Source organism: Lampetra fluviatilis, chromosome 10, assembly GCF_964198595.1.
Source record: "Lampetra fluviatilis chromosome 10, kcLamFluv1.1, whole genome shotgun sequence".
Taxonomy (NCBI): Eukaryota; Metazoa; Chordata; class Hyperoartia; order Petromyzontiformes; family Petromyzontidae; genus Lampetra; species Lampetra fluviatilis.
The window spans coordinates 3,142,504-3,169,355 of NC_136284.1; the positions used below are offsets into that span (position 1 = coordinate 3,142,504).

Here is a 26,852-nt window from a genome sequence, read left to right on the forward strand (position 1 = left end):
TCCGACACCTCGCACAATGACTTAGTAGGCGAACTGAAGATACGAAGGCCAAATATCATGATCCCGCTTCCCTCTCAATAACACAATAAAAAAACCTGACATTTTCAGCAACTTGACATTGATTATATATAGGCAGCGAGCATTAATATGCACGGCAAATTCTACAAATGTAATGTAGGGTGGATTGGTGGCACAGTGATGAGCGAACTGCTCTCTGAACCTAATGACCCGAGTTCGATTCTTGGCCGTGGCTACCATCAGTGGCGAGTGGCGTCTTACAAGAGGTCTAGGACACACACCCTTTCCTTAAACCGCAATGGTCAGGGTGGTGAAGTATGGTCAAACAAACTCCACGCCCGACACGGCGCGAGCATCGGATTGAAAAAGGGCTGTGAATTACCATACATTTCACATCATGCATTCTTTCACGTGGCATTTGAAAATAACCCAAAGGCTAGAACTGTATCTGCTGTATTTCGCAAGCCATTCCCATGTACTAAGCCATTCCCATGCATTAGTGCGTCACAGCAGAACCAACTATCCCATTTCCATAAAGTCTGTGGTTTAGATCTGACGCATACACTAGGGGGCACTGTAGGTTCATCCACACGCCTTTTGAACAACACCGCTCCGAAAGAAGACAGAACGTGTTCCTACTCACCGAGCCCCTTTTGTCGATCCACTGCTGGATGCCGTGCGGGTGGAGGGGATCATTTTGACCGCACTAAAACCTACCACGTGTCAGCGTGGATGGTGAAGCCGGGGAGCATTGACGTGGGAGCATAGAGGACAGCACAACTTCGGATTTCGCTGCACTGCCCTCTTACAGCCTATACCAATATTCAGGCTCAATCGATGATATCAGGTGCATTCTGGGCAATTCAATCATCAACCTTTTGCTGAATATTGGACGTAAAAATAAACATTTGACAAGAGGGAAACGTGGCCTATGGAGCCATTGTGCGACGAGCGCATGTGATATGTGCCCACTCATGCGTGTGTTTGTTCTTTGTCAAAACAGCCAGCTGACTTGCATATCTGCATATCTCTCTATATATACCCACGCTACCATCGTCGCGTGTCCCTGTTGTTCACAAGCGTTCGGTGCCGACATCCCCGGCCGCCCTTTGATGCGTGGAGGAATCTCTGCTGCACGCACGGAGCCGCTAACGAACGAACAAATGAATAAAACCAAGAACCCGGCCGTTCCTGAACGACCACCGACCATGGAAAAAAAAAAAACGTGTTCAGATTTAAGATGAAGCCATCCGTCTGGGCAATGGAGGGACACTTCCAAAAAAAATCCAGGGTCAGGGATTACGAATGGAATTGCCTAAATATGCTGAGCCGCACCAGTGACGCGTTGCATTATGGGGCGCTTGGTGTGGTGTTGTGCCGTTGATACGAGGAGCGACGTCGTGCACACAACGTGTCACTCCGGGTGTCACCACCACCAAAACCATGCCCCTGAGGAGAGTACGGCGGCACTCACCGGTCTTACGCAGCGGGAAATCGCTCTGAGACTCGTACGTGCCGAGGCCTGGGTGCTGGTACGGTGCCGACGGGCTGGTGCGCGGAGGGAGACTCTGGTCCAGTGAGCCGTGGTGACCCGTCCTGAGCCATAGACACAGCAGCAGCAGCAGCAGCAATGGCAGAAACAACAGGAACAGCAGCAGCAGCAGCAGCAAAGGGCATCTCCGATTAGCATGGTTGGCTACATTTGGTGCGAAAGAAGTTCAGCATACATACAGAAACAACAAGGGCAACAGCGGCAGCAGTAATGAGGAACAATGCGTGGGAAAGTGCACGCGCTCACGCCACTTTCAAGGCCGTAAAGCGATACTCGACAAATATGCTCGTGTAACAAAAAATAACTCTGGCGACGTCACTGCGAAGTGGGGGGGGGGGGGGGCGAGCGTCTGTGCAGCGGAACGCGTTGTTCTGGGCGGCAGCGCACCACTCGGTAATGTCGCTGGGTGGACCCTCGCCCCCCCCCCCCACCCCTGTGGAATTGCCACCAACGAGGGACGATCGTCGCAAAGTCACGGCAATCGAGCGCAAAATGCGGCCGGGAACACTCGGCTTGGTGTAGCGCCCGGGGCTCGTTGTTGATGTTGTTGATGTTGTTGATGTTGTTGTTGATGATGGTGCTGAGCCCCAGATGTTTTGTTGCGGAACTGTGCCGGGGTGTTGCTCTATCTCCTCTCTCCCGTGCTTCCCTACCCTGACCCCCCCCCCCCTTACTTACGACCCCCTTCCAATGCTGCCTTACAACATTTAAACGCCGCCGTTAATGTTGTTGTAAAGGATTAACAATCCAGCGTCAAGGGACAAAGAGAGACGGCGATGCGGCGACGAGAGCGGACACACGGCAACATTCACGGGCACCGTTTTTACTTGAACGCAGCGTCTCAGTGCACGAGTGCACACCCGTCTCCATTCAGACGCTTTGCAAAGCTCAACACCTACGTTCACGTAAAGGTGGCGGTGCGGTGGTGGGGAGTGGAGGGGGGGGCAGAGGCACGAGGGGGAGAGAGGAGAGAGGAGAGAAAGCCACGGCACCGCCCGGCAGCGACTCCGTCGTGTGACTCGGGGGAAGCTCCCCACGTACATGTGCCAGAGGCGTGGGTGGTGCGGGACGGAGTGGTTCAGGTTGCCAGCCTCCCGCTTCTTCTTGTTGAGAACAAACTCCTGCAGCTTCTGCTTCACCTCCACACTCGCCATGGCACCTGGCCGCAAAGGGGGGGGGGAGCGAGGAGCAAACACCGTTGCTATATTTACTTCGATAAAAAAAAACACACACAAAAATTACCAAATGCTGCCCGAGTGTTCGTTAAGTTGAAATGCATCCGACGCAAGTTCTTATTTTCTCAGAGAAAATAAGAGCGAATGGTTGACCACCCCCAGCAATTTGATGACCCGCCATGAATCAGTCACGGCTTGATTATTGATTCTTTAGGGTCTCACGTTTATCCACTCATTCGTATAATATAATTTTCATTCTCCCTCAGTGGTACAGCTTTTTGTCAGCCGGAAGTACGCTAAATGTAGCGTACGTAGCCAACCGTGCTAATATCAACTGCTGGATGAGATGCTCCACCCCCCCCCCCAATATATAAATGCGAAATGTGGTACTCAGATTGTAAATGTTGTGGCTTTTCTCTCCAACACACCGGTTTTGCTGTACTAGTAACGAATTGAGATGTTCTGTTTACGTGACAAACCTCACTGATTGGCTGTGTCGGGTGGTGGCAGGTTTAACGACACGTTTATACATTTACGCGATTTAACCCAAAAAACCATCTACTATGGACATATAGACACCAGCCCCCCCCCCGGATGCATCGATTGGTGGAGGGGGTGGGGGGTGGGGGGTGCGCCGTAACCGAGCGCTCGGCGCGTGTGCGCACTCCGCTTACTCTCCTGACCCTTCTGCTTGTTCTTGATCTGCGTGAGCTTCTGCTCCAAGCGACGGCGCTCCAGCTCCTGCTCGCGCTGCTGCTGCTCCAGCCGCTGCTGCTGCTCCAGCAGCTCCTGCCGCTGCTGCAGGCGGACGCACAGAAACGAACGCCCCCCGTTGTGCTGTCGGCGAGCGCCTATTAAAGGCTGGCGAGGCAATCCCGTCGAGCCGGGTCGCCGGGGCGCGAGCGCTTGCGCGCAAACCGGCGTCGCTTTGTACGCAAGCGGCACGTCTCTGCCACGACGGGTCACTCCGCGGTAGAGACGGACGCTACTTTTCGAGGTGCCAATCTGCTCCGGGCATTGCAGCGACGCGTTTCATGGCTGCAGTGATACGACGTTTCCACAACTGTGATCGTGGTCGCAAGAGTCCCGAATACGCGGGTGTCATTAGGTTTCATTTCCATTGTTGCGCAACCATTCGCTCATATGTGGGCCAGAAAAGCAGTTGCAGGCGATTCATTTGCGCAATGTGGACCCGGCTTAAGGGGCACCGATGTTGACCGCACCAGGTGCTGATGTACTCATTTGCTTAGGCTGAGCTGACCTAGGAGAATCCCGGACCTGATTAAGATATTCTTCAGTTGGAAGAATCTTGTTACATGTCATGGCTTGGATTAGAACCATCGTTTGCCAAAATCTTAGCACAGTGTGATAACCATTTTGACTCGCATATGAACCTTCTGGCGGGACCCCGGGGACCCATAAGGCCCCGGCTCTCGCACAAACTGCGTTGCGACGTCATTTTATGTCTGTTGAAGGCGAATGACACGGCGATCTATTCCTCTCGACGAGCTCGACACGATGCGCGAATCAAAGTTTCAAAGTTTTGTTTCTTCTGCGCATTCGTCCTCGCCGCTGCGCTTGGGCGACACAACAACAGAGCGATCCGCGCCAGGCGGGTCGCGGCGTTGATGTGCGCGGTGGGACGGGGGTCGCCAAAAATAAATGAATTAATTACGACGTTGACTTCCGTTTATTCGGGACCCCAGGTTCCCGCCGTAAGGTTAATATACCCACACACGTGAATATGTGAGCACACAGCACATATACGTACAGACATGTACATAGAAAGACACCCGGAGTTGCTCAAAGCTCAGTGCTTTAAAAGGTGGTGGGGCTAGCACCATGCCTGGTCATGCCCGGCCAACGCAGCACAAACACCTCACACATGGCACACACACACATTACACACCACACATGTCATACACACACAAAGACAAAAACAAAGATCCCCCTTATAGACTTAACAGACTATACGAGCATGTGCTGTTAGCGAGCACCTATGAAGACCGGCACAGCACACCAGGGGTTAGGGTGGCCGACACAACGGCCGGTAGCGGTTAGCGCGCTACACTACGAACCAGGCTCACCGCTACACTTCCGCTCAGCGCGCCGCTCTACGCCGGGTTCGTAGTGCAAAGCACCAACTGCGACACTACCACTCACACGCAGACACCATACATGGCATATACACACAATACACATGGCATGCACACACACACACACAAACCACACACACACGACACACAGGTTGCCCATGGCACACATACACCATACGTTACAAAGACAAGGACAAACACACACGGCTCGCAAACACACACTGCACAAAACAACTGGCGCCCTTCGGGGGGGGCGTCCGTGCCGCACCTGCAGGTGCTGCTGAATCTGCGCCTGGTGCTGCCGCGCCAGCTCCTCCTGCTGCTTGTGGAACTCGGCCAGGAGCAGCTGCTGCTGCAGCTGCTGCCGCTGCTTCAGCACCAGCAGCTCGGCCTGCATCTGCTGGTCGCCGCCGCCGCCAGCCTCGCGCGCCGCCATTTCGGTGCCAGCACGTGCCTCCGCTGCGCACAAACACGAAGATCCACCCCCCCCCACCCACGGCCCGGCATAGCCTTAACGGAATGTCGGGGCAAGTGCTGTTCGCGAGCACCTTTGAAGGCCGGCGCACGGTTGCGTACGTACGAGTCTGTACGTAGAAGTTATTTCGCGCCGTGCGTAGCCAAAGGCGCTAATCGGAGGTGCGAGGGAAGGACAACGAAGCAAAAAAGTGGTTCTAAAGAAATGAGGTTGTTGTGGATGGAGCCACGCCAGGCCGCCTTTGCCTCCCCCAGTGCCGATGACCAGACACTCACAGCACGAGCTCGTTTTTAAGGCACGGTTGACCTAGGGGAGGCCAAAGACTGGTGCAGGAGATGGTGTAGCTTAAACAGCTGCCCATTGCCCAGGATATTTACAGCCATTTGTCAATCTGCTGCTGGATGAATGCTGTGCCGCGCAGTGTCGGTCATGGGAGGTTGTTTGACCACACATCACTGGACTGTGCTGGTCAATGTGGATTGGTGTCGTGGATGTCCGGGACCATTCTGGATGTCACTTGCCAATAATGATAGCCGTGGTTTGGACTCAAACGCTAGTCTCCCGGTCCGGGTTCATAGCACAGCGAGCCGACGGCGATGCCACCACGTCCCCCTGTTGTCTATTGCAGTGAAGGGGAACACAGGGCTCTAAGGTTTTCGCGAAAGCTTTTGCCTCTCGGAGCCACTGGGTGGCAGCAGCAACCTGGGTGACAAGATAGGTGCATTCCCTGTTTGCCCTGGGAGCCATGGCACCTGGGGCCCCCGTGAGCAGGCTCTGATTGAGCCTAGGGTGATCCTGACTGAACCTCTCATCCAATGCTAAGAGTCATCACTGACTTGATACGCTCTCCCTTAATCAAATAATACCAAGAAAAATGTCCTATTTTTACCTAGTTAAAGCCTCAATACTTTTTCACAACGGTCGTACCGAATTAGAGACTTTTGGACAATTCCATTACCGAGGGAAAACAAAATACCTGGAAAGTACCAAACATAGAAGGCTCCAAACATCCTTTGCTGTACTGGTATCTCCTGGGCACTAGATTAAAACACCTGGGAGTCCCAGGAAGCGTCCCCCCCCCCCCCATGCACGTATTGGTAGTAACCAAGCTCAACTATGCTTAGCTTCCAAGATCCAAGGCGATTTGGTTGCATTCAGGGTGATTTTGTTGCAGGCCTCTATAATCTCATTGGGCTCTCACTTGCTCAGAACGAAGTCGGATTACAATGGTGCCACCACACAGCCCAGGTGGGCCCTGGAAAACGAGCCAATGTCGTGTCGTGTAACTCATCACCGGCGAGCCTAATCTCGTGATACGACCACTGCCATACGAACGATTTCCCAACTAAATGTGTCTCGCAGAGACTTGTAACAGGATTTGTGCTTACGCTAGGGCCAGTTTTCATACGCCGGTCGCGAACACACTACGACTCCGTACTGGAGTGATTCGGTGATTGCCGTATGAAGAAACAGGCCTTGTACCTGCGCTTTTCACAGGTGGTAGCTGACAACACTCCAGATCGAAGTGGGAGTGCGTTGCCGACCGGCATTCGAAAGAATTGTGAAATGTACATGCAAAACATATGGGGTACGTTTATTCAACTAAAACCAAACGACTATTTTACATTTTTACAGAAAAACTCGACGCGACGTCTCGTCAGTGCGCGTATCGGCTCGTCGAGCCGGTCCGTGCGATACGGGGGAACTTTTACGATCACCCCGGCGTTATTTACAGGCGAGAGGCACTTTGCCGCGGGCGACAAAGGGAAGCGCGCAGACCCCACAGGTGGAGCACCGCAGCCAGAAATGGAACCTTCCGGCAGAGTGTGGGAGCGCGCGGCCAGTTTTGTCAGGAAAATATCATAGCGCAATTTTTCACAAAAATTGAACTGCCAAACGCACTCACCCGCAGGCACTGAAAATAGGTTTATTTTTATTATTTTTTTATGATCAGAATTCAAACCGCCAGACATGACACAACACGAAATCTACCGTACATCTTAGGCAATTTCATTATCTCCTCACAACCCCCCCCCCCACCACACACAACTGGTACATACACAGGCCCAGCCTGGCTGATGGAAAGGCTTTAGAGTCATGTCTTACGTCTGTGCTACTGCTGCTGCCGCTGCTGCTGTGGAGCATCAGAACTCGTCGATGAATGAGGATAACATTTTCAAGACTAAGAATTACAGAAAGGGCCACGCCAACAGAAATACACACGAATAAACACCTCAGGGACTTTGTACATACACAAACTCAAACGCAACAGACACAAGACAGGACCCGCATGCGCGGCACCGTACAAAGAACCGCAGAACAAGAATCTGTGTGAATAACTGCGAGTGCGGACTTACATTTACGGAGCATAGTGTGTAAAACAAGGATTCCGAAATAATGCTAAAAAGTAAAAAGAACATTACAAGTGCAGTCCTTTTTTGCGGTTACATTAAAATGCGCATATGTACGAAGACTCCTTCAACTGCAATATTCCCAATGAATGCACGACGCATGCACACAGTGCAGCGGCCACGCACACGATCACGCACACAGATGTACAGTGAGGGAAAAAAGTATTTGATCCCCTGCTGATTTTGTACGTTTGCCCACTGACAAAGAAATGATCAGTCTATAATTTTAATGGTAGGTTTATTTGAACAGTGAGAGACAGAATAACAACAACAAAAATCCAGAAAAACGCATGTCAAAAACGTTATAAATTGATTTGCATTTTAATGAGGGAAATAAGTATTTGACCCCCTCTCAACCAGAAAGATTTCTGGCTCCCAGGTGTCTTTTATACAGGTAACGAGCTGAGATTAGGAGCACACTCTTAAAGGGAGTGCTCCTAATCTCAGCTTGTCTTTTATACAGGTAACGAGCTGAGATTAGGAGCACACTCTTAAAGGGAGTGCTCCTAATCTCAGCTTGTTACCTGTATAAAAGACACCTGTTCACAGAAGCAATCAATCAATCAGATTCCAAACTCTCCACCATGGCCAAGACCAAAGAGCTCTCCAAGGATGTCAGGGACAAGATTGTAGACCTCCACAAGGCTGGAATGGGCTACAAGACCATCGCCAAGCAGCTGGGTGAGAAAGTAACAACAGTTGGTGCGATTATTCGCAAATGGAAGAAACACAAAAGAACTGTCAATCTCCCTCGGCCTGGGGCTCCATGCAAGATCTCACCTCGTGGAGTTGCAATGATCATGAGAACGGTGAGGAATCAGCCCAGAACTACACGGGAGGATCTTGTCAATGATCTCAAGGCAGCTGGGACCATAGTCACCAAGAAAACAGTTGGTAACACACTACGCCATGAAGGACTGAAATCCTGCAGTGCCCGCGAGGTCCCCCTGCTCAAGAACGCACATATACATGCCCGTCTGAAGTTTGCCAATGAACATCTGAATGATTCAGAGGACAACTGGGTGAAAGTGTTGTGGTCAGATGAGACCAAAATGGAGCTCTTTGGCATCAACTCAACTCGCCGTGTTTGGAGGAGGAGGAATGCTGCCTATGACCCCAAGAACACCATCCCCACCGTCAAACATAGAGGGGGAAACATTATGCTTTGGGGGTGTTTTTCTGCTAAGGGGACAGGACAACTTCACCGCATCAAAGGGACGATGGAAGGGGCCATGTACCATCAAATCTTGGGTGAAAACCTCCTTCCCTCAGTCAGGGCATTGAAAATGGGTCGTGGATGGGTATGCCAGCATGACAATGACCCAAAACACACGGCCAAGGCAACAAAGGAGTGGCTCAAGAAAAAGCACATTAAGGTCCTGGAGTGGCCTAGCCAGTCTCCCAGACCTTAATCCCATAGAAAATCTGTGAAGGGAGCTGAAAGGTCGAGTTGCCAAACGTCAGCCTCGAAACCTAATGACTTGGAGAAGATCTGCAAAGAGGAGTGGGACAAAATCCCTCCTGAGATGTGTGCAATCCTGGTGGCCAACTACGAGAAACGTCTGACCTCTGTGATTGCCAACAAGGGTTTTGCCACCAAGTACTAAGTCATGTTTTGCAGAGGGGTCAAATACTTATTTCCCTCATTAAAATGCAAATCAATTTATAACATTTTTGACATGCGTTTTTCTGGATTTAGTTGTTATTCTGTCTCTCACTGTTCAAATGAACCTACCATTACAATTATAGACTATTCATTTCTTTGTCAGTGGGCAAACGTACAAAATCAGCAGGGGATCAAATACTTTTTTCCCTCACTGTACCAATCACGCACACAATCACACACACTGATGCACCACACACACTCACTGATGCAACAGTCACACACACTGATGCAGCAGTCACACACTCACTGATGCAGCACTCACACACACACTGATGCACCACTCACACACTCACTGATGCAGCAGTCACACACTCACTGATGCACCACTCACACACACACTGATGCACCACTCACACACTCACTGATGCAGCAGTCACACACACACTGATGCACCACTCACACACTCACTGATGCACCACTCACACACACACTGATGCACCACTCACACACACACTGATGCACCACTCACTCACTCACTGATGCACCACTCACACACACTGATGCACCACTCACACACTCACTGATGCAGCAGTCACACACACACTGATGCACCACTCACACACTCACTGATGCACCACTCACACACACACTGATGCACCACTCACACACACACTGATGCACCACTCACTCACTCACTGATGCACCACTCACACACACTGATGCACCACTCACACACACACACACACTGATGCACCACTCACACACACACACACACTGATGCACCACTCACACACACACTGATGCACCACTCACACACAATGATGCACCACTCACACACACACTGATGCACCACTCACACACACACACTCACTGATGCACCACTCACACACAATGATGCACCACTCACACACACACTGATGCACCACTCACACACACACTGACGCACCACTCACACACACACACTCACTGATGCACCACTCACACACAATGATGCACCACTCACACACACACTGATGCACCACTCACACTCACACACACACTGATGCACCACTCACACACACACACTCACTGATGCACCACTCACACACAATGATGCACCACTCACACACACACTGATGCACCACTCACACACACACTGACGCACCACTCACACACTCACTGATGCACCACTCACACACACACTGACGCACCACTCACACACTCACTGATGCACCACTCACACACACTGATGCACCACTCACACACACACTGACGCACCACTCACACACTCACTGATGCACCACTCACACACACACTGATGCACCACTCACACACACACTGACGCACCACTCACACACACACTGATGCACCACTCACACACACACTGACGCACCACTCACACACTCACTGATGCACCACTCACACACACACTGATGCACCACACACACACACACTGATGCACCACTCACACACACACTGATGCACCACTCACACACTCACTGATGCACCACTCACACACACACTGATGCACCACTCACACACACTCTGATGCACCACTCACACACACACTGATGCACCACTCACACACACACACTGATGCACCACTCACACACACACTGACGCACCACTCACACACACACTGATGCACCACTCACAAACACACTGATGCACCACTCACACACACACTGATGCACCACTCACAAACACACTGATGCACCACTCACACACTCACTGATGCACCACTCACACACACACTGATGCACCACTCACAAACACACTGATGCACCACTCACACACACTGATGCACCACTCACACACTCACTGATGCACCACTCACACACACTCTGATGCACCACTCACACACACACTGATGCACCACTCACAAACACACTGATGCACCACTCACACACACTGATGCACCACTCACACACTCACTGATGCAAAACTCACACACACACTGATGCACCACTCACACACTCACTGATGCACCACTCACACACACACTGACGCACCACTCACAAACACACTGACGCACCACTCACACACTCACTGACGCACCACTCACACACACACTGATGCACCACTCACACACACACACTGATGCACCACTCACACACACTCTGATGCACCACTCACACACACACTGACGCACCACTCACAAACACACTGACGCACCACTCACACTCACTGATGCACCACTCACACACACACTGATGCACCACTCACACACTCACTGATGCACCACTCACACACTCACTGATGCACCACTCACACACACTCTGATGCACCACTCACACACACACTGACGCACCACTCACAAACACACTGACGCACCACTCACACACTCACTGATGCACCACTCACACACACACACTGATGCACCACTCACACAGACACTGATGCACCACTCACACACACACTGATGCACCACTCACACACTAACTGATGCACCACTCACACACTCACTGATGCACCACTCACACACACACTGATGCACCACTCACTCACTCACTGATGCACCACTCACACACACACACTGATGCACCACTCACACACACACTGATGCACCACTCACTCACTCACTGATGCACCACTCACACACTCACTGATGCACCACTCACACACACACTGATGCACCACTCACTCACTCACTGATGCACCACTCACACACTCACTGATGCACCACTCACACACACACTGATGCAGCACTCACTCACACACTGATGCACCACTCACACACTCACTGATGCACCACTCACACACTCACTGATGCAGCACTCACACACACACTGATGCACCACTCACACACACTGATGCACCACTCACACACTCACTGATGCACCACTCACACACTCACTGATGCACCACTCACACACTCACTGATACACCACTCACACACACACTGATGCACCACCCACACACACACTGATGCACCACTCACACACACACTGATGCACCACCCACACACACACTGATGCACCACTCACACACACACTGATGCACCACTCACACACACACTGATGCACCACCCACACACACACTGATGCACCACTCACACACACACTGATGCACCACTCACACACTCACTGATGCACCACTCACACACTCACTGATGCACCACTCACACACACACTGATGCACCACTCACACACACACTGATGCACCACTCACACACTCACTGATGCACCACTCACACACTCACTGATGCACCACTCACACACACACTGATGCACCACTCACACACACACTGATGCACCACTCACACACACACACTGATGCACCACTCACACACACACTGATGCACCACTCACACTGATGCACCACTCACACACACACTGATGCACCACTCACACACACACTGATGCACCACTCACACACACACACACTGATGCACCACTCACACACACACTGATGCACCACTCACACTGATGCACCACTCACACTGATGCACCACTCACACACTCACTGATGCACCACTCACACACACACTGACGCACCACTCACACACTCACTGATGCACCACTCACACACACACTGATGCACCACTCACACACACACTGATGCAGCACTCACACACTCACTGACGCACCACTCACACACACACTGACGCACCACTCACACACTCACTGATGCACCACTCACACACACACTGACGCACCACTCACACACACACTGACGCACCACTCACACACACACTGACGCACCACTCACACACTCACTGATGCACCACTCACACACACACTGATGCACCACTCACACACACACTGATGCAGCACTCACACACTCACTGACGCACCACTCACACACACACTGACGCACCACTCACACACTCACTGACGCACCACTCACACACACACTGACGCACCACTCACACACTCACTGATGCACCACTCACACACACACTGATGCACCACTCACACACTCACTGATGCACCACTCACACACACACTGACGCACCACTCACACACTCACTGATGCACCACTCACACACACACTGATGCACCACTCACACACACACTGATGCAGCACTCACACACTCACTGACGCACCACTCACACACACACTGACGCACCACTCACACACTCACTGATGCACCACTCACACACACACTGATGCACCACTCACACACACACTGATGCACCACTCACACACACACTGATGCAGCACTCACACACACACTGATGCACCACTCACACACACACTGACGCACCACTCACACACTCACTGATGCACCACTCACACACACACTGACGCACCACTCACACACACACTGATGCACCACTCACTCACACACTGATGCACCACTCACACACACACTGACGCACCACTCACACACACACTGATGCACCACTCACACACACACTGATGCACCACTCACGCACACACACACTGATGCACCACTCACACACACACTGATGCACCACTCACACACTCACTGATGCACCACTCACACACACACTGATGCAGCACTCACGCACACACTGATGCACCACTCACACACACACTGATGCACCACTCACACACTCACTGATGCACCACTCACACACACACTGATGCAGCACTCACGCACTCACTGATGCACCACTCACACACACACTGATGCACCACTCACACACTCACTGATGCACCACTCACACACACACTGACGCACCACTCACACACACACTGATGCACCACTCACACACACACTGATGCACCACTCACGCACACACACACTGATGCACCACTCACTCACACACTGATGCACCACTCACACACTCACTGATGCACCACTCACACACACACTGATGCACCACTCACACACTCACTGATGCACCACTCACACACACACTGATGCACCACTCACTCACACACTGATGCACCACTCACACACACACTGACGCACCACTCACACACACACTGATGCACCACTCACACACACACTGATGCACCACTCACGCACACACACACTGATGCACCACTCACACACACACTGACGCACCACTCACACACTCACTGATGCACCACTCACACACACACTGATGCACCACTCACACACACACTGATGCCCCACTCACACTCACACTGATGCCCCACTCACACTCACACTGATGCACCACTCACACACACACTGATGCCCCACTCACACTCACACTGATGCCCCACTCACACTCACACTGATGCCCCACTCACACTCACACTGATGCCCCACTCACACTCACACTGATGCCCCACTCACACTCACACTGATGCACCACTCACACACACACTGATGCCCCACTCACACTCACACTGATGCACCACTCACACTCACACTGATGCCCCACTCACACACACACTGATGCACCACTCACACACACACTGATGCCCCACTCACACTCACACTGATGCCCCACTCACACTCACACTGATGCACCACTCACACACTCACTGATGCACCACTCACACACTCACTGATGCACCACTCACACACTCACTGATGCACCACTCACACACTCACTGATGCACCACACACACACACTGACGCACCACTCATACACACACTGACGCACCACTCACACACTCACTGATGCACCACACACACACTCACTGATGCACCACTCACACACTCACTGATGCACCACACACACACACTGATGCACCACTCACACACTCACTGATGCACCACACACACACTCACTGATGCACCACTCACACACACACTGATGCACCACTCACACTCACTGATGCACCACTCACACACACACTGATGCACCACTCACACACTCACTGATGCACCACTCACACACACTGATGCACCACTCACACACTCACTGATGCACCACTCACACACACTGATGCACCACTCACACACACACTGATGCACCACTCACACACACTGATGCACCACTCACACACACACTGATGCACCACTCACACACACACTGATGCACCACTCACACACACACTGATGCACCACTCACACACACACTGATGCACCACTCACACACACACTGATGCACCACTCACACACTCACTGATGCACCACTCACACACACACTGATGCACCACTCACACACACACTGATGCACCACTCACACACACACTGATGCACCACTCACACACACACTGATGCACCACTCACACACACTGATGCACCACTCACACACTCACTGATGCACCACTCACACACACACTGATGCACCACTCACACACACACTGATGCACCACTCACACACACACTGATGCACCACTCACACACTCACTGATGCACCACTCACACACTCACTGATGCACCACTCACACACACACACACACTGATGCACCACTCACACACACACTGATGCACCACTCACACACTCACTGATGCACCACTCACACACACACTGATGCACCACTCACACACTCACTGATGCACCACTCACACACACACACTGATGCAGCAGTCACGTATGCAGTCACGCACACGGATGCACGAGCCTCGCGCACGCAGGCCCGCGCTGCTGGGCCGCTCGCACCGGCTCATACATAATGCATCGTTTAAAAGCTTTCTACCAGGACGGCCATGGCTGCTCCTCTATATTTAGAATGGCATCACCCCCGAAAAATCAATGATTCAATGCCCCCAGGTCACACACCAACTCCCGCGGACGGCTCCTTTGTTCTCGGGCTTTTTCTCTCTCTCTCTCTCCTAATGGCGTTTCTTGTAAAGGTGAACGCTTCTCAAGCCCAGGAGCGGAACTTTCTCCCTCCAGCGTCGGCCGCAGCGGCTCGCGCAACGTGGTGGGGGGGTGGGAGGCGAGCGACGGGCAGGAGGGGGCAAATTCCGGCCGCGACGCGTTTGTTTGCAATCTTAACTGGGGCACGTGCTTGCGTTCCGCCCGGCGAATTTCGCCTGCCAATTGATTTGCAGTTCAGACAGCTGAGATGGCACCTGCAGAGATTCTGGGTCCCGGAGCCAAAATCTCTCCAACAACCACGCAAAACCATCCGTGACAGTAAATTTGGTTCTGCTCCCAATTTGGCAAAATTCCAGCTATGAGAATAACACAACATCGGTTTGATTGTCCTCTGACGAGTATTGCTCTCATATGTTGCTGCCCCCAATGCCACCGAGAGCATGATTAGAGTAAAACAGTTCGAATAAAAATGTACACACCCTTCTCTTCGGAAAAGAAGGCTCAAAAGCTTTTTTGCGACGGCAAGATTGTTGTTTTCAGGCGGAATAGTTCAAGACGCGGGCGCGCCACCGCCGCCGCTACGCGTGTGGCACGAAACGTGCGTGGCACGACATCCGTGCCAAAACAGCTGGTCCCCACTTCTCACAGCCCCCGCCGGGCAGTGGGCAGCACGCGCCACACGCACGACTGTTGCGCGGGGATTAGCGCGCGTTTAAAATTGGTGGGGCGCTCTCGTTGCCTCTGTGGCTTCTTCGCCTTCTCCCGGGAGACCGCCTCTGACGCTAAAATTAATGTACGCGCAACGTACCCCCTCTGGAATGTCGTTGCTAATTAAAATTCACGCAGCGACCTCCCAGGTATCGGTGGTTTCGGTGAGGTAACGTCAACTCCTGCGGAGCGGACCAAAGCGTCGACCGTCAGCGTTCTCCTAAACGTTTGTAATGAGGGGGGGGGGGGGTAGGGGGGGCATGGTAACTTTTGTTGAAATGCCACCATACGAACGAACTTGCAGCGTAAATTTGTGCTGCTATTCATGAATGGCCTGCTTGAAAAACGGCCAAACTGGTGAAAGTGTTGGCCAAGACTTCAGAGACCCACAGCAGCAGTGCTAAAACCACTCCTTGCTATTGCTAACATGCACAAAGACATTTTAGCCCGATAGCTCCCCGTCAGCTTCGATGCTGATAATTAAATACTTTCGAAGGCAAACGCACGTGTCAAAGCGTTACATAAGCCATGCGCTTATGCACGGATCTTTCCTAGCTTGCCTTGATTATCGATTGCTGCTGTGAAAGGTGGCACACCTCATCATTCAAAGAACGGGCCACCGCTCCTGATGCTGGTGCCGTTCCAAGAGATTCTGGCCGTGATCACTGGCTCCCAAGCGAGCGAATATCTGAAGCCCAGCCTCCCACGTAGACGAGAGGCTCTACCAATCTCTCATCACGTCGATCCTTCTACTGGCAGAAGCCATGCCCCGCCCTCCCCGCCAACCCCCCCCTACACACAAAAACGCTCCGTGTCGGTCAATATTTACAGATCATCTGTGTACGCCAGGCTGCGCTGGGCGCCCTGCCTTGCGCAGTAAAGGGCGCATTTACAGTGCAAGTCACACTTATCAATATTAAAATCCACGTCTGCGTGGCCGAAAAAAAAAAGCATAAAATCAACAGGTGGAATGCGCACGGCTCGCGCGCTCCCCATCAGCGTGAGGTGGCTGCTTAGCGCGTGCGTGCTCTGGCCACGTACAAGGGTCGGAGGAGAATGGTGCATGCGAACGGCCAGATGGCGGGGGATTAAGGATGAGAAGCAGATTAAATATTTTTAGATGCGTGACACAAACGGGCCGTGCATCTGGCCGGGCCCTGCTCACGTTCCTGTCATTTCTGAACACAGCACGCGTTTGTCCCCCCAGCAATAGCTCCGACCAGAATAGACGCACATGAAACAAGGCCCTTTCTATTTAGCGCGAGATAAACACGGACGGGCTGGCGGGAGGGACGGTGCTCCGGTTGACGGTGGGGGGGGGGTGTCGGGTAGGGGGGTCGGGTGGGGAGTGAGGGTGACCTCGTGCCTCGGCGTTGTAACGTCACAATGGGATGGAGCCGCCGTTATCGGCTCCACAATTCACGCACCGTCTTGGCCGGCGGGCACTCGGCGTTCATTCCACTCTTGTCGCGCGACCGCCAGGCGACGCCGAGCTCCCCCCCCACCCTTTCCCCCCTCCCCACGGCAGCACCAGTCCCTGGACGGTGGTAACAACGCGCAGGGGGCCACTCTCTCGCTCGCGCCGCGCGGAGATTGCTCTCACGGAACCTGGGACCACCCCCCCCCACCGATTCCTCACCCCACTCCCCGCTTAGCTTTGTCTGCTCCAGCAAACACTGACACCTCCTCCTGCTCCTCACGCTCGACGCCGAGGGCGGCCGCGGGCAATGTGTGTAGCTGCTTCCTCTCCTCTGCTGCCCCCTCCCGCACTCTGCCGCCAGCCATCAATTTGACCACGCGCACCGACCCCCTTTCCCCTCGTTAACATTTCACGACGCTTACGTTTTTGTCTTTCCCTCGCCGCGCACAACGAATGGAGTTAATATCCTGGAGAACGGAATCAAATTTGTCCAGTGTCCCTCCCAAAAGATACATGTTTTTAAACTTACAAATGTGGATAAACTAAACTAGTTTTGTTTTACCAGTTAAGGATCACTGAGCTGTATAGGGCTTTTTCAGAAGCGACGTGGCCACAAATGAAAGCTCAACCAAGTGGCTTATCACGTGGAAATTTATCGCAGCCAAATAGTCGAAACGTGTTTCTCAATGTGGAGGGAAAAACCAAAGGATCTGGAGAAAAATCCACGCGACCACGGGCAGAACATGCAAACTCCAGGTATACAGGATGGAACCCACGACCTCCTCCATACCAGGCGAGGTAGTTGATATCTCGCCACCAAGGCGCCCATAAAAACATATATAAAAGAAATGCATTGAACGGTGCACTTCATGCTCCACCGTGAGCCTCTTCCCCCCACCACGACTATGGGCAGCCTCCTGTGCAGCGGCGCTTCCCAACACGCAGGTCGCGACCCCAGGAGGGTTATCCCATTGTCATTCCGAGGGTCCGTGACTCAGGCCAAGAATAGGGAGGCTCTGTTTAAATGCGGCCGGTCACCACCACCCGGTCAAGGCTGTTGGCAACCCCCCTCCCGCCCCCAGCCAGCCCTCCCCCACCCCCAAACGAGTGGCCACATAAACAAGGGACCTAAAAAAAGACAAAAGTCTTCAGAGTCGCCGGCTAAAATTGACGCGAAGAACACCAAACGCTCCCGTCGTTCCGCGTCGCCTGCGGACGGGTGCCAACGAACTCCTCGAGCGCCGCTCGCGGAAGCGCTAGGCCGAGCCCCGCGCAGCATGGGGGGGAGAAGGGGGTGCGGGTGGACCTCCCCCGCTCCCCGCCGCCCCCCGCCACCACCAAAGACGCCGCTTGGTCGCCCTGCGCACGCGGCCTCCTTACCCGGGCCGGAGCGCGCGGCGGCAGCGGCGGCGGTGGGCTGGCGGTGAGACGTCAGCTCCCCGACTTGCTCGCGTCCGGGCAAGCTGTCTGCAAACCGAGGAGACAGAGGCGGCCACGTGTGTGAGCGAGCTAGCGGCGCGGCGGACATAACGTGCGATTGCGAACGCGACGGCGCGTTGACCCCGCGGGCGTGGAAAACGCGTGGACCTCGCGGACGCGGCAAGGCGCAGGACGCTACAATCCCCCCCCCCAAGCACCTGCTGTGTGTGCGCGCGGCACGGTCAGAGTGTACATGCACACATCGTGGGGGCAAATAGAGGCACACATCCAAATCGGACACAAAATAAATGAAACACTGTCATTGCAAAACGCTTTCCGTCACCTACTGATAAAATTACCGCAGCCGGTTGCTCATAAACGTTTTACAAAGTGAGATAACCGAATTGTTTCTGGGAAACAGCTGCTCAGTCGGCGTGTGAAATCGGGCGCACGCACGCACGCAGCCTGGCTCTTGCAGAGCGTCTGGCTGCTGGCGAGCGGGTGTAAACACGAGCGCTTCACCTGCTTATCGGCCGCTCCAAGCGCCAGGTGTGGACTAAACAATGAGAACACGCTGCTCGTGGGCGCTGCCGCCCATCAACATGCGGGGGCACCGCGCTTGAGGCTCATCGCACCGCGTCGCACCGCCTCGGCATGCGAGGCGAGACTTCCCGTGTGCGCCGCCCGCTCCGGGATGGGAAGAAAGGAAGAGTGTGAAAGCGAGCGAGCAGAGGGGAGGGGAGGGACGGAGGGAGGGAGAGCACGGGCAAGGGTAGGGAGGGAGAGTGCTGCTCATGATGAATCATGGGCTGCAGACAAAAGCTGCCCCTGGGAAAGGGGGAGCTAAAAATAGGCGCTGCGTGATGGGCAGCTGGGAGGAGGGGCGATGGCGGGGAGGAGCTTGCAGGGTGGCGACAGCGGTGCCGCTCCGCTCGCAGTCCAATGGGGAGGCGCGCGACCCAGCGGCCGTGGCTCCGTACACCTGACAGCCACTCAAAGCCGCTTCCGCGCCGTGCAATTTATTTATTGGCCACCGCCGTGTTTTGCATTTGAAAGAGAGGCACAGCGTGCTGTTCGCTCGCTCGCTCGCTTCGCCCCGCTCGGTTATGTCCACAGCTCGCCGCCGAATTAAATTTTCTCCGCTCGCGCATAAAGCCAAGAGGCGAAAAAGCAATCTGTAAATGGGCCGAAAACAAGCCACGGGCTCACTGCCAAAGTACAGTGCGGACGCGGGACATTACGCAAATGCACCGCGAGAATTTACGGCGCGTTGTTTTAAAAGAAGTCAACGCGCCGGCCGGTCCTCGTGTTGGTGGCCGACCAAATTTTGAGGCGGACGTCGGTCACGTGACCGGGCAGCAATATTTCCAAAAGACTCGCGGCGGCAGGAATGCAAACCAACAGGAGCACAGCTTAACATCTCCCACACACACACACGGAGATCCACGTCGACGGGCCTCTACCAAACCTCGAAAAGGTCAAGACGGTGGAATGATTTGTTTCTATCACTTGGAGACAACGTATCATGGTGCCCCCATGAACACTCGCAAAAGGAAAACGATGAATTCGGCCGTCAGACGGAGATCAGAGGTGCGCTCGATCCCACCCGCGCTCTTCAAAACGCAAAATAGCCAGCGACATAACAGGCAGCGTCACTGTCGCTTACCCCCCACGGGCGCCGCTATCAAACGCAGCCGCCGCCAGCGGTGTGATCTGACTCGGGGACGCCGCAGGCAGCAGAAGGCTCCCAGATGAGGGTGGGGCGAGTGATTGTGGGGCGAGTTTGGGACGAGTGTGGGGCGAGTTTGGGGTGAGTGTGGGGTGAGTGTGGGGCGAGTGTGGGGAGAATGTGGGGAGAATGTGAGGCAAATGTGGGGCGAGTTTGGGGTGTGTGCGGGGCAAGCGTGGGACCAGCGTGGGGCGAGGGTGGGACCAGCGTGGGGAGAGTGAGTGTGAGATGAGCGAGTATGGGGTGAGTGTGGGGTGAGTGTGGGGCGAGTGTGGGGCAAGCGTGGGACGAGTGAGCGTGGGGCGAGTTTGGGACAATTGTGGGGAGAATGTGGGGCACGAGGATGGGACGAGCGTGGGACGAGTGTGGGACGAGCGTGGCAAGTGAGCGCGGGGCGAGTGGCACGGCTGACGGTAGAGCGCCGGGCCACAGATCGTCACTGGCGCCAGCAGCACTCGCCTGGGTTCCGTGTTCCGGACTCGGATATAATTCTTAGGATTCGGCGTTAATTCCTGACACTGTGTAGAACTGGAGCAAGGCTCAGTCAGGATTCGCAGGGTTCCCTGAGGGGACGATCATTGAGACCAAATGATTCCTGACAAAAACAAGCCACCGCACGCTGCACAGGTGTTGCGCCGATTTCCTCGCAGGTGACCCACGGCATCGATCGTATCGAAAGCTCCAACCGCACCGGGGTCCGAATACACTTCTCTGCACTCGTTAGCGGGCAGCTCATCTCGTCAGGCGGTGAGGGGTGGTGGGGGTGGGCGGTGGACACACCGAAGGCGTTTCATTTCCACTTAACCACCCCTCCCGCGTGTGCGGACGCACCAGCGGCAGGCCTCTGTAAGTTACAGCTCGATTACGAGTTCGTGCATCAACGCCGCGGCTTTTCATCATCTTCATCATCACAGCCCGGGCCAACGAAAATGCGATCGACCATCGATCAATCACCCGCGGCGAGAGAGGGGCGCGTGCGACGCTCGCTTCAATTACAAAATTGGCCCAGGCGGTAAACAGCAGCACTGCAAGCGGCGGCTCCCCCACCGGGGGCGGCGACCCCCGGCATTCACCGGGGGGCCGCAGGCAACGTGACGGTGAGCGTCACCGCAGCGAGTATCCACGGGACACAAGGCCCGCGATTGCCCAGGGCTGTGTTAAAATAGCGCACGAAGAGGAGTTCTAGGAATTTCCCCGTGTTTCCTCCACGTGCATGTGTGTGGGGGGAGAAGGGTGGGGGGCGCAGATTACGGAGAAGCGAGGCAGGTGTGTGTGTGTATGTGCGGCTAAGTGCCCCCCCCCCACCACAGCTGTGGTCCAGCAACCGCCCCCCCTTTCTGCCACGTGCCCCCCCTATCAGCTCCCAGCAATCGGGGGTCCCCATCTGGAAGGTATAGATTTGCGGGGGAGCTCGGGTTATGCCGACGGAACGACGCACGTGGGGGTAAGGAAAACCGGCCGGGAGTCGTGCGCGCTCCCGCGAGTGCGTCTGGGGAACGTGGGCGAGTGCCTTCAAAACAACCCATCAAGTATCGAAACGCCGCCACCTTCTCTTCCTCCGCTTCTTCCTCCCGTGGCTCCCGGCCAGCCGAGAGCACGCGTGGGCACGCTCTCGCCGCCCGCAGCATCTCAAAGCTCAAACGTCCACGGCGATGAAGATGAATAATGGCCAAGATCCAATTAAGTATAAAACACACGACTCCTTCCAGACTATGGGTTTTTGAATGTTTCATGAAATGCCGCATTTTGAAATTAACAACCTCCTTTGAAGTTTCGATGAAGCAGGCATATTAATAAAAATGTTAAGCAAAGTTTTCTGGCTGCCGATAGTATATATTTTTCCGCTAAATAAAATATTGATGGAGCGAGGGACGAAATAATAAAAGCGGGGGAAAAAAAACTTGAAAAATGGGACTGGGTCCAGTTAGGAGCACCCCGCTGCCGTGTTTCAAGCGCTCGGGTGAAATTCTCACTTCATTGTTATTCCCTCGCAGGGTTTTTCCTGAAATTAGGCCAAGATGAGAGATTGCCTCCGAACACTAACAGCCTGCGGCCTGCGTATCTGCTGCGAGGGGGGTGGGCAGCGAGGGAGGGGAAGCGTGCGGTTTTCTGGGAAAGCGACCGCCCGCTCCACGGCAACCCGGAGCGCCGTGGGTCGGCGGACCGGCCCGGGCCGGGCCGACGTAGCCCCAACGACTCGGGCCGCGGTGAAAGGCCGACAGCGGCGCATGGGCGGGGTGAGAGGATGCTGCTAAGGTGCTGTCCGTGGCCTGACACGCCAGACTGCCAGACCTCCACTTCGCCATGCCAGGCCACGGCTGCGTTGCACTAATAGATCGGTTCGCAGAGAATGGCTGACGTGCGGGCACATACATGGCCCAGCGAAAGGCAAGGGGGGGGGGGTGGTGGCAGCACTACCTGTGGCTGCGTACAGGCCGCCGGCTGCCGGCGCATGGCTGTGTTGACGTTGGGCGCAACGAAGCCCCCGCGCGAGTCGCTGGGATTTCTGACATTCCCACGCCGTGCCGCGCGTGCCGAGACAGCAACGCGATCTTACGGCACTGCCCGGGCAGACGGGCAACGTCGACGTGCGGAACAGCGCACCAAGACACCCGGCAGATAGGCTCATGGGAAAAATGAAAACCGACAACAAACGAGACGTATAAACGGCACGCACGTGGTGCTCGGCAAGCTGGGGGGAGGCTGTGATAACAACATCATCATCATGAGCCAGGTTCGACTCACTGCTGGATGAAGGTCTCCCCGAGCTGTCACATTGTGATGAAGTGATAACGATCTTGTTTTTATTAGAAATCCAATTGTAAGCAGAGATCCCGAGCCTTTGATGCAAAGCGGCCGAAAAAAGAGAGTGGGCTGGAAGATAGTGGGGTTGAGTTGACAGGCATCTTGAACTGTGGGTTATGTTTGATCAAAAATGCAGAACCAGGAAGGGAGTTCCAAGCCCCAACTGTGCCCAGATAAAAAGCTGATAAATAATTTACAACCGGGAGAATGAACCCAAGTGAGAGAAAGACAATGACAATAAAATGTCACTTCTGAAATCAAGCACACACACAAAGCCTTAACAACGACGCTCTCCATTCATTTTGTGGGTGTACGGTTAGTTCTCGCGGAACGCCTCTAACATTAAAGACGCGACGCGTGAAACACCGTCTTCTCACCTTCCAAATCAAGACGCCAAAAACAGCCCACTGTGAGCGGAACCTTCTCACATTAGGCCCGGCAACCAACGGGCGCACCTTCGTCCCGTCCACCCGACTCTCAAATCATCGTCCACCGAGGGCGCAAGCGCCGCCATCTCGGCGCTTGCACGGTGGGCCGAGACGCACGCGGGCGGGCTCGCGGGCACGCGGGAGCCGTTTCCCGGGGCCCCCTGCGTGCGTTATCGCCGCACTACGATCAGCATCCACACAAAAAAAAACTCGCGAGCCCTATCGCGGGCTGGCAGGCGCTGGCCACCAAGCACCCACAGACTTCGATAGCCGGGGGAAGCCTGGGGCTTGCGGGCGTCTCGGCCAGGCCTCGTGGGCCCCATGTCCTCCACCCCCCCCCTGCCCCCCCCCCTGCCTTGCGCGCCCCTCCATCGTCCACACCGCACGGACGGACGTCTCTCCTCAACAAATCAGGGGGCCCACACACTTTGGGGTCAGGGGTCCAGCAAAGTTGCCCGACACCCACTCTCTCCCTTTTTCTCTGTTGCCAAAAGCTCCAATCCCCTCCCATCTTTCCACCCCCACCCCATCCTTCCCTCTCAATTGAGCTAAGACTTCCAGATGCGCTTCGGCCGGAAAGCTCTTCCTTCCAATATCAGGTAGCCGCTGGAGCTATCCACTTTTAAATCTAGATTGAAAGCTAATTTCTTTCTTTTTGTGTTTAGTTTATTGTCCTCCCACACCCACCCCGCACCTCCGATTAACACGGTTGGCTACGTACGGTGAAAAAGAAGTTCAACATACATACTTCATTTTTATCGCAGGCGGTGACTACAGATAAGCGTGTCGCACTTGTCCTTTAACCCTCGTGCGAGCGTTTTTTTGCTGGCCTCGTCGATATTTGTGTTGCTGAAAAGCCAAAAAAAGAAAGTATAACGTAAGGTTACAGTTCAGAGCAGTTTGATCGAGCTTAGCTAGGCTGGGAGTGCTAAATTAAGGCGGCATGTGTCAGCAAATATTTCCATTACGGTGATGCTTTCTAGTGCTGCGCACGTACATTTTTGCTAATATCCGTCACAATACAATACCGTGCCAAGTCATTATCCATAGTAGGCTCACTGGGGTAAATTTGTGATAATTACTGCATTAAACATATCCCGGCTAGTCTGTGATGTGCGTAGGACCGATAACCACATTACCGCCGGTGAGATTCGACGGGTTTTCTAGAAATGATTAAACGGTCTCTGCAAGAAAATAGTTGGTACGTTTCACAGTTCTAATTAATGAAGGGAACTGCGGGACTTCCATTTTTGGCTGAGGTTTGCTTTATTATACGTGCGGCTCAAGAGGCGGCGCACGCAAAGTTGGAAATTGATTGAGAAAATTTTTATTTAAAAAATCATTACTCCTTTAAAAATATATCAAATTTTAATTTCAATACGTAATCACTTTTAATGAGATCGCGCATGCAACCTCAGCCCACAACAAGTCTGCAAAATAACTCGCAAACGTGCGGCAGCTGCGGAGTTTATAGGGAAAAAAAAAATCGCCATTAATATGATCGCCATTAGCTGTTTAGCACAGGAACGTATCTCATCCCTCCGTCCTCACGACGACGTTCTCTCAGACACGTTCCCTCTCCCGACTCAGACGCTCCGCCGTTAGTCTCACCCACTGGCAATCATCACTTCTACTCCCGGCGAGTCCTGCCTAAGCATGCTTAACTTGCCGATCCACACAGCTGTAATTCGCATTTGTTCTCTGGTCAACGTGTTCCTCTCCCGGCGTAAGTTCGGAAACGAGGGACGATGCTAAACACAAAGGAATGAAGAAGAGGTCCTCTGGATAGCGGCATGCGCGTAAGAAAAGGAAGACGCAGTTGCGTGAGGTGCGCTCATGTTGTCGTGATCCGGGATCGGTGTGGAAATTTCAGAGCGCCGCCAGTTTGCATCGAGCTCTCAATATTTTGCAGCTTTCCTTGTTGCCAAGCCGGTAAATGCGGTGGCGAGCGCGTGGAGGCGTTGCCTGAAAGCAGAGCTCATGCAGAAGTCGGGGGAATGATGCACAGGCAGCCAAACATCTCGCTTGCAAATGTCATGTCCATCCTCCCCCTCCCTCTCCATTTCCCTCTAAATCCGACCCTCTTTCTTTGTATCAGAAGTAAAGAACTTCGTCCCAAGGAAGAGAGAGAAGAAAAAAACCCAACAAACATTTAGAAAAATAATTAATTGGGAGTTGTCGTCGGTAGTCACGAGCGGCGGCGTGCCGCTCGGTGCGCCGCCGTGGGTTGTCAGCCAGACAGCCGTGGTGGCCCCCAAATCATGGTTCCTTGTTTTTCGCCACTTGGTACACCGTGTGAGCAGCAGGTTTTGTAACCCCGGGGAGATAAGTGCACCCGGCCCCCGATCCCCTCCCCCAATGCGGCCCCACAACCACCAGCCCCCACCACCCCA

The 26,852-nt window shown here is 53.8% G+C and overlaps 1 protein-coding gene across 6 annotated transcripts in view; it reads right to left on the reverse strand.

Moving 5' to 3' along the window:
* LOC144934427 (histone deacetylase 4-like) overlaps positions 1–26,852 on the reverse strand; it is a 115,973-nt gene that overhangs the window by 56,579 nt on the left and 32,542 nt on the right. For 2 of the 6 annotated variants that reach the window (XR_013637161.1, XM_078860167.1), the window contains exons 2-6: positions 19,459–19,545; positions 5,110–5,300; positions 3,420–3,582; positions 2,612–2,729; positions 1,493–1,614 (exon numbers count right to left, since the gene is read on the reverse strand). Coding sequence is in view for 5 of the 6 variants with exons in the window: in XM_078860167.1 (XP_078716293.1) it covers positions 1,493–1,614; positions 2,612–2,729; positions 3,420–3,582; positions 5,110–5,277 (571 nt within the window). In the remaining variant the exon portion in view is untranslated. Of the gene's footprint in view, positions 1–1,492; positions 1,615–2,611; positions 2,730–3,419; positions 3,583–5,109; positions 5,301–19,458; positions 19,546–20,019; positions 20,196–26,852 lie in introns of those variants that run through there. The other 4 variants (XM_078860168.1, XM_078860171.1, XM_078860170.1 and 1 more) reach the window with 4 other exon arrangements.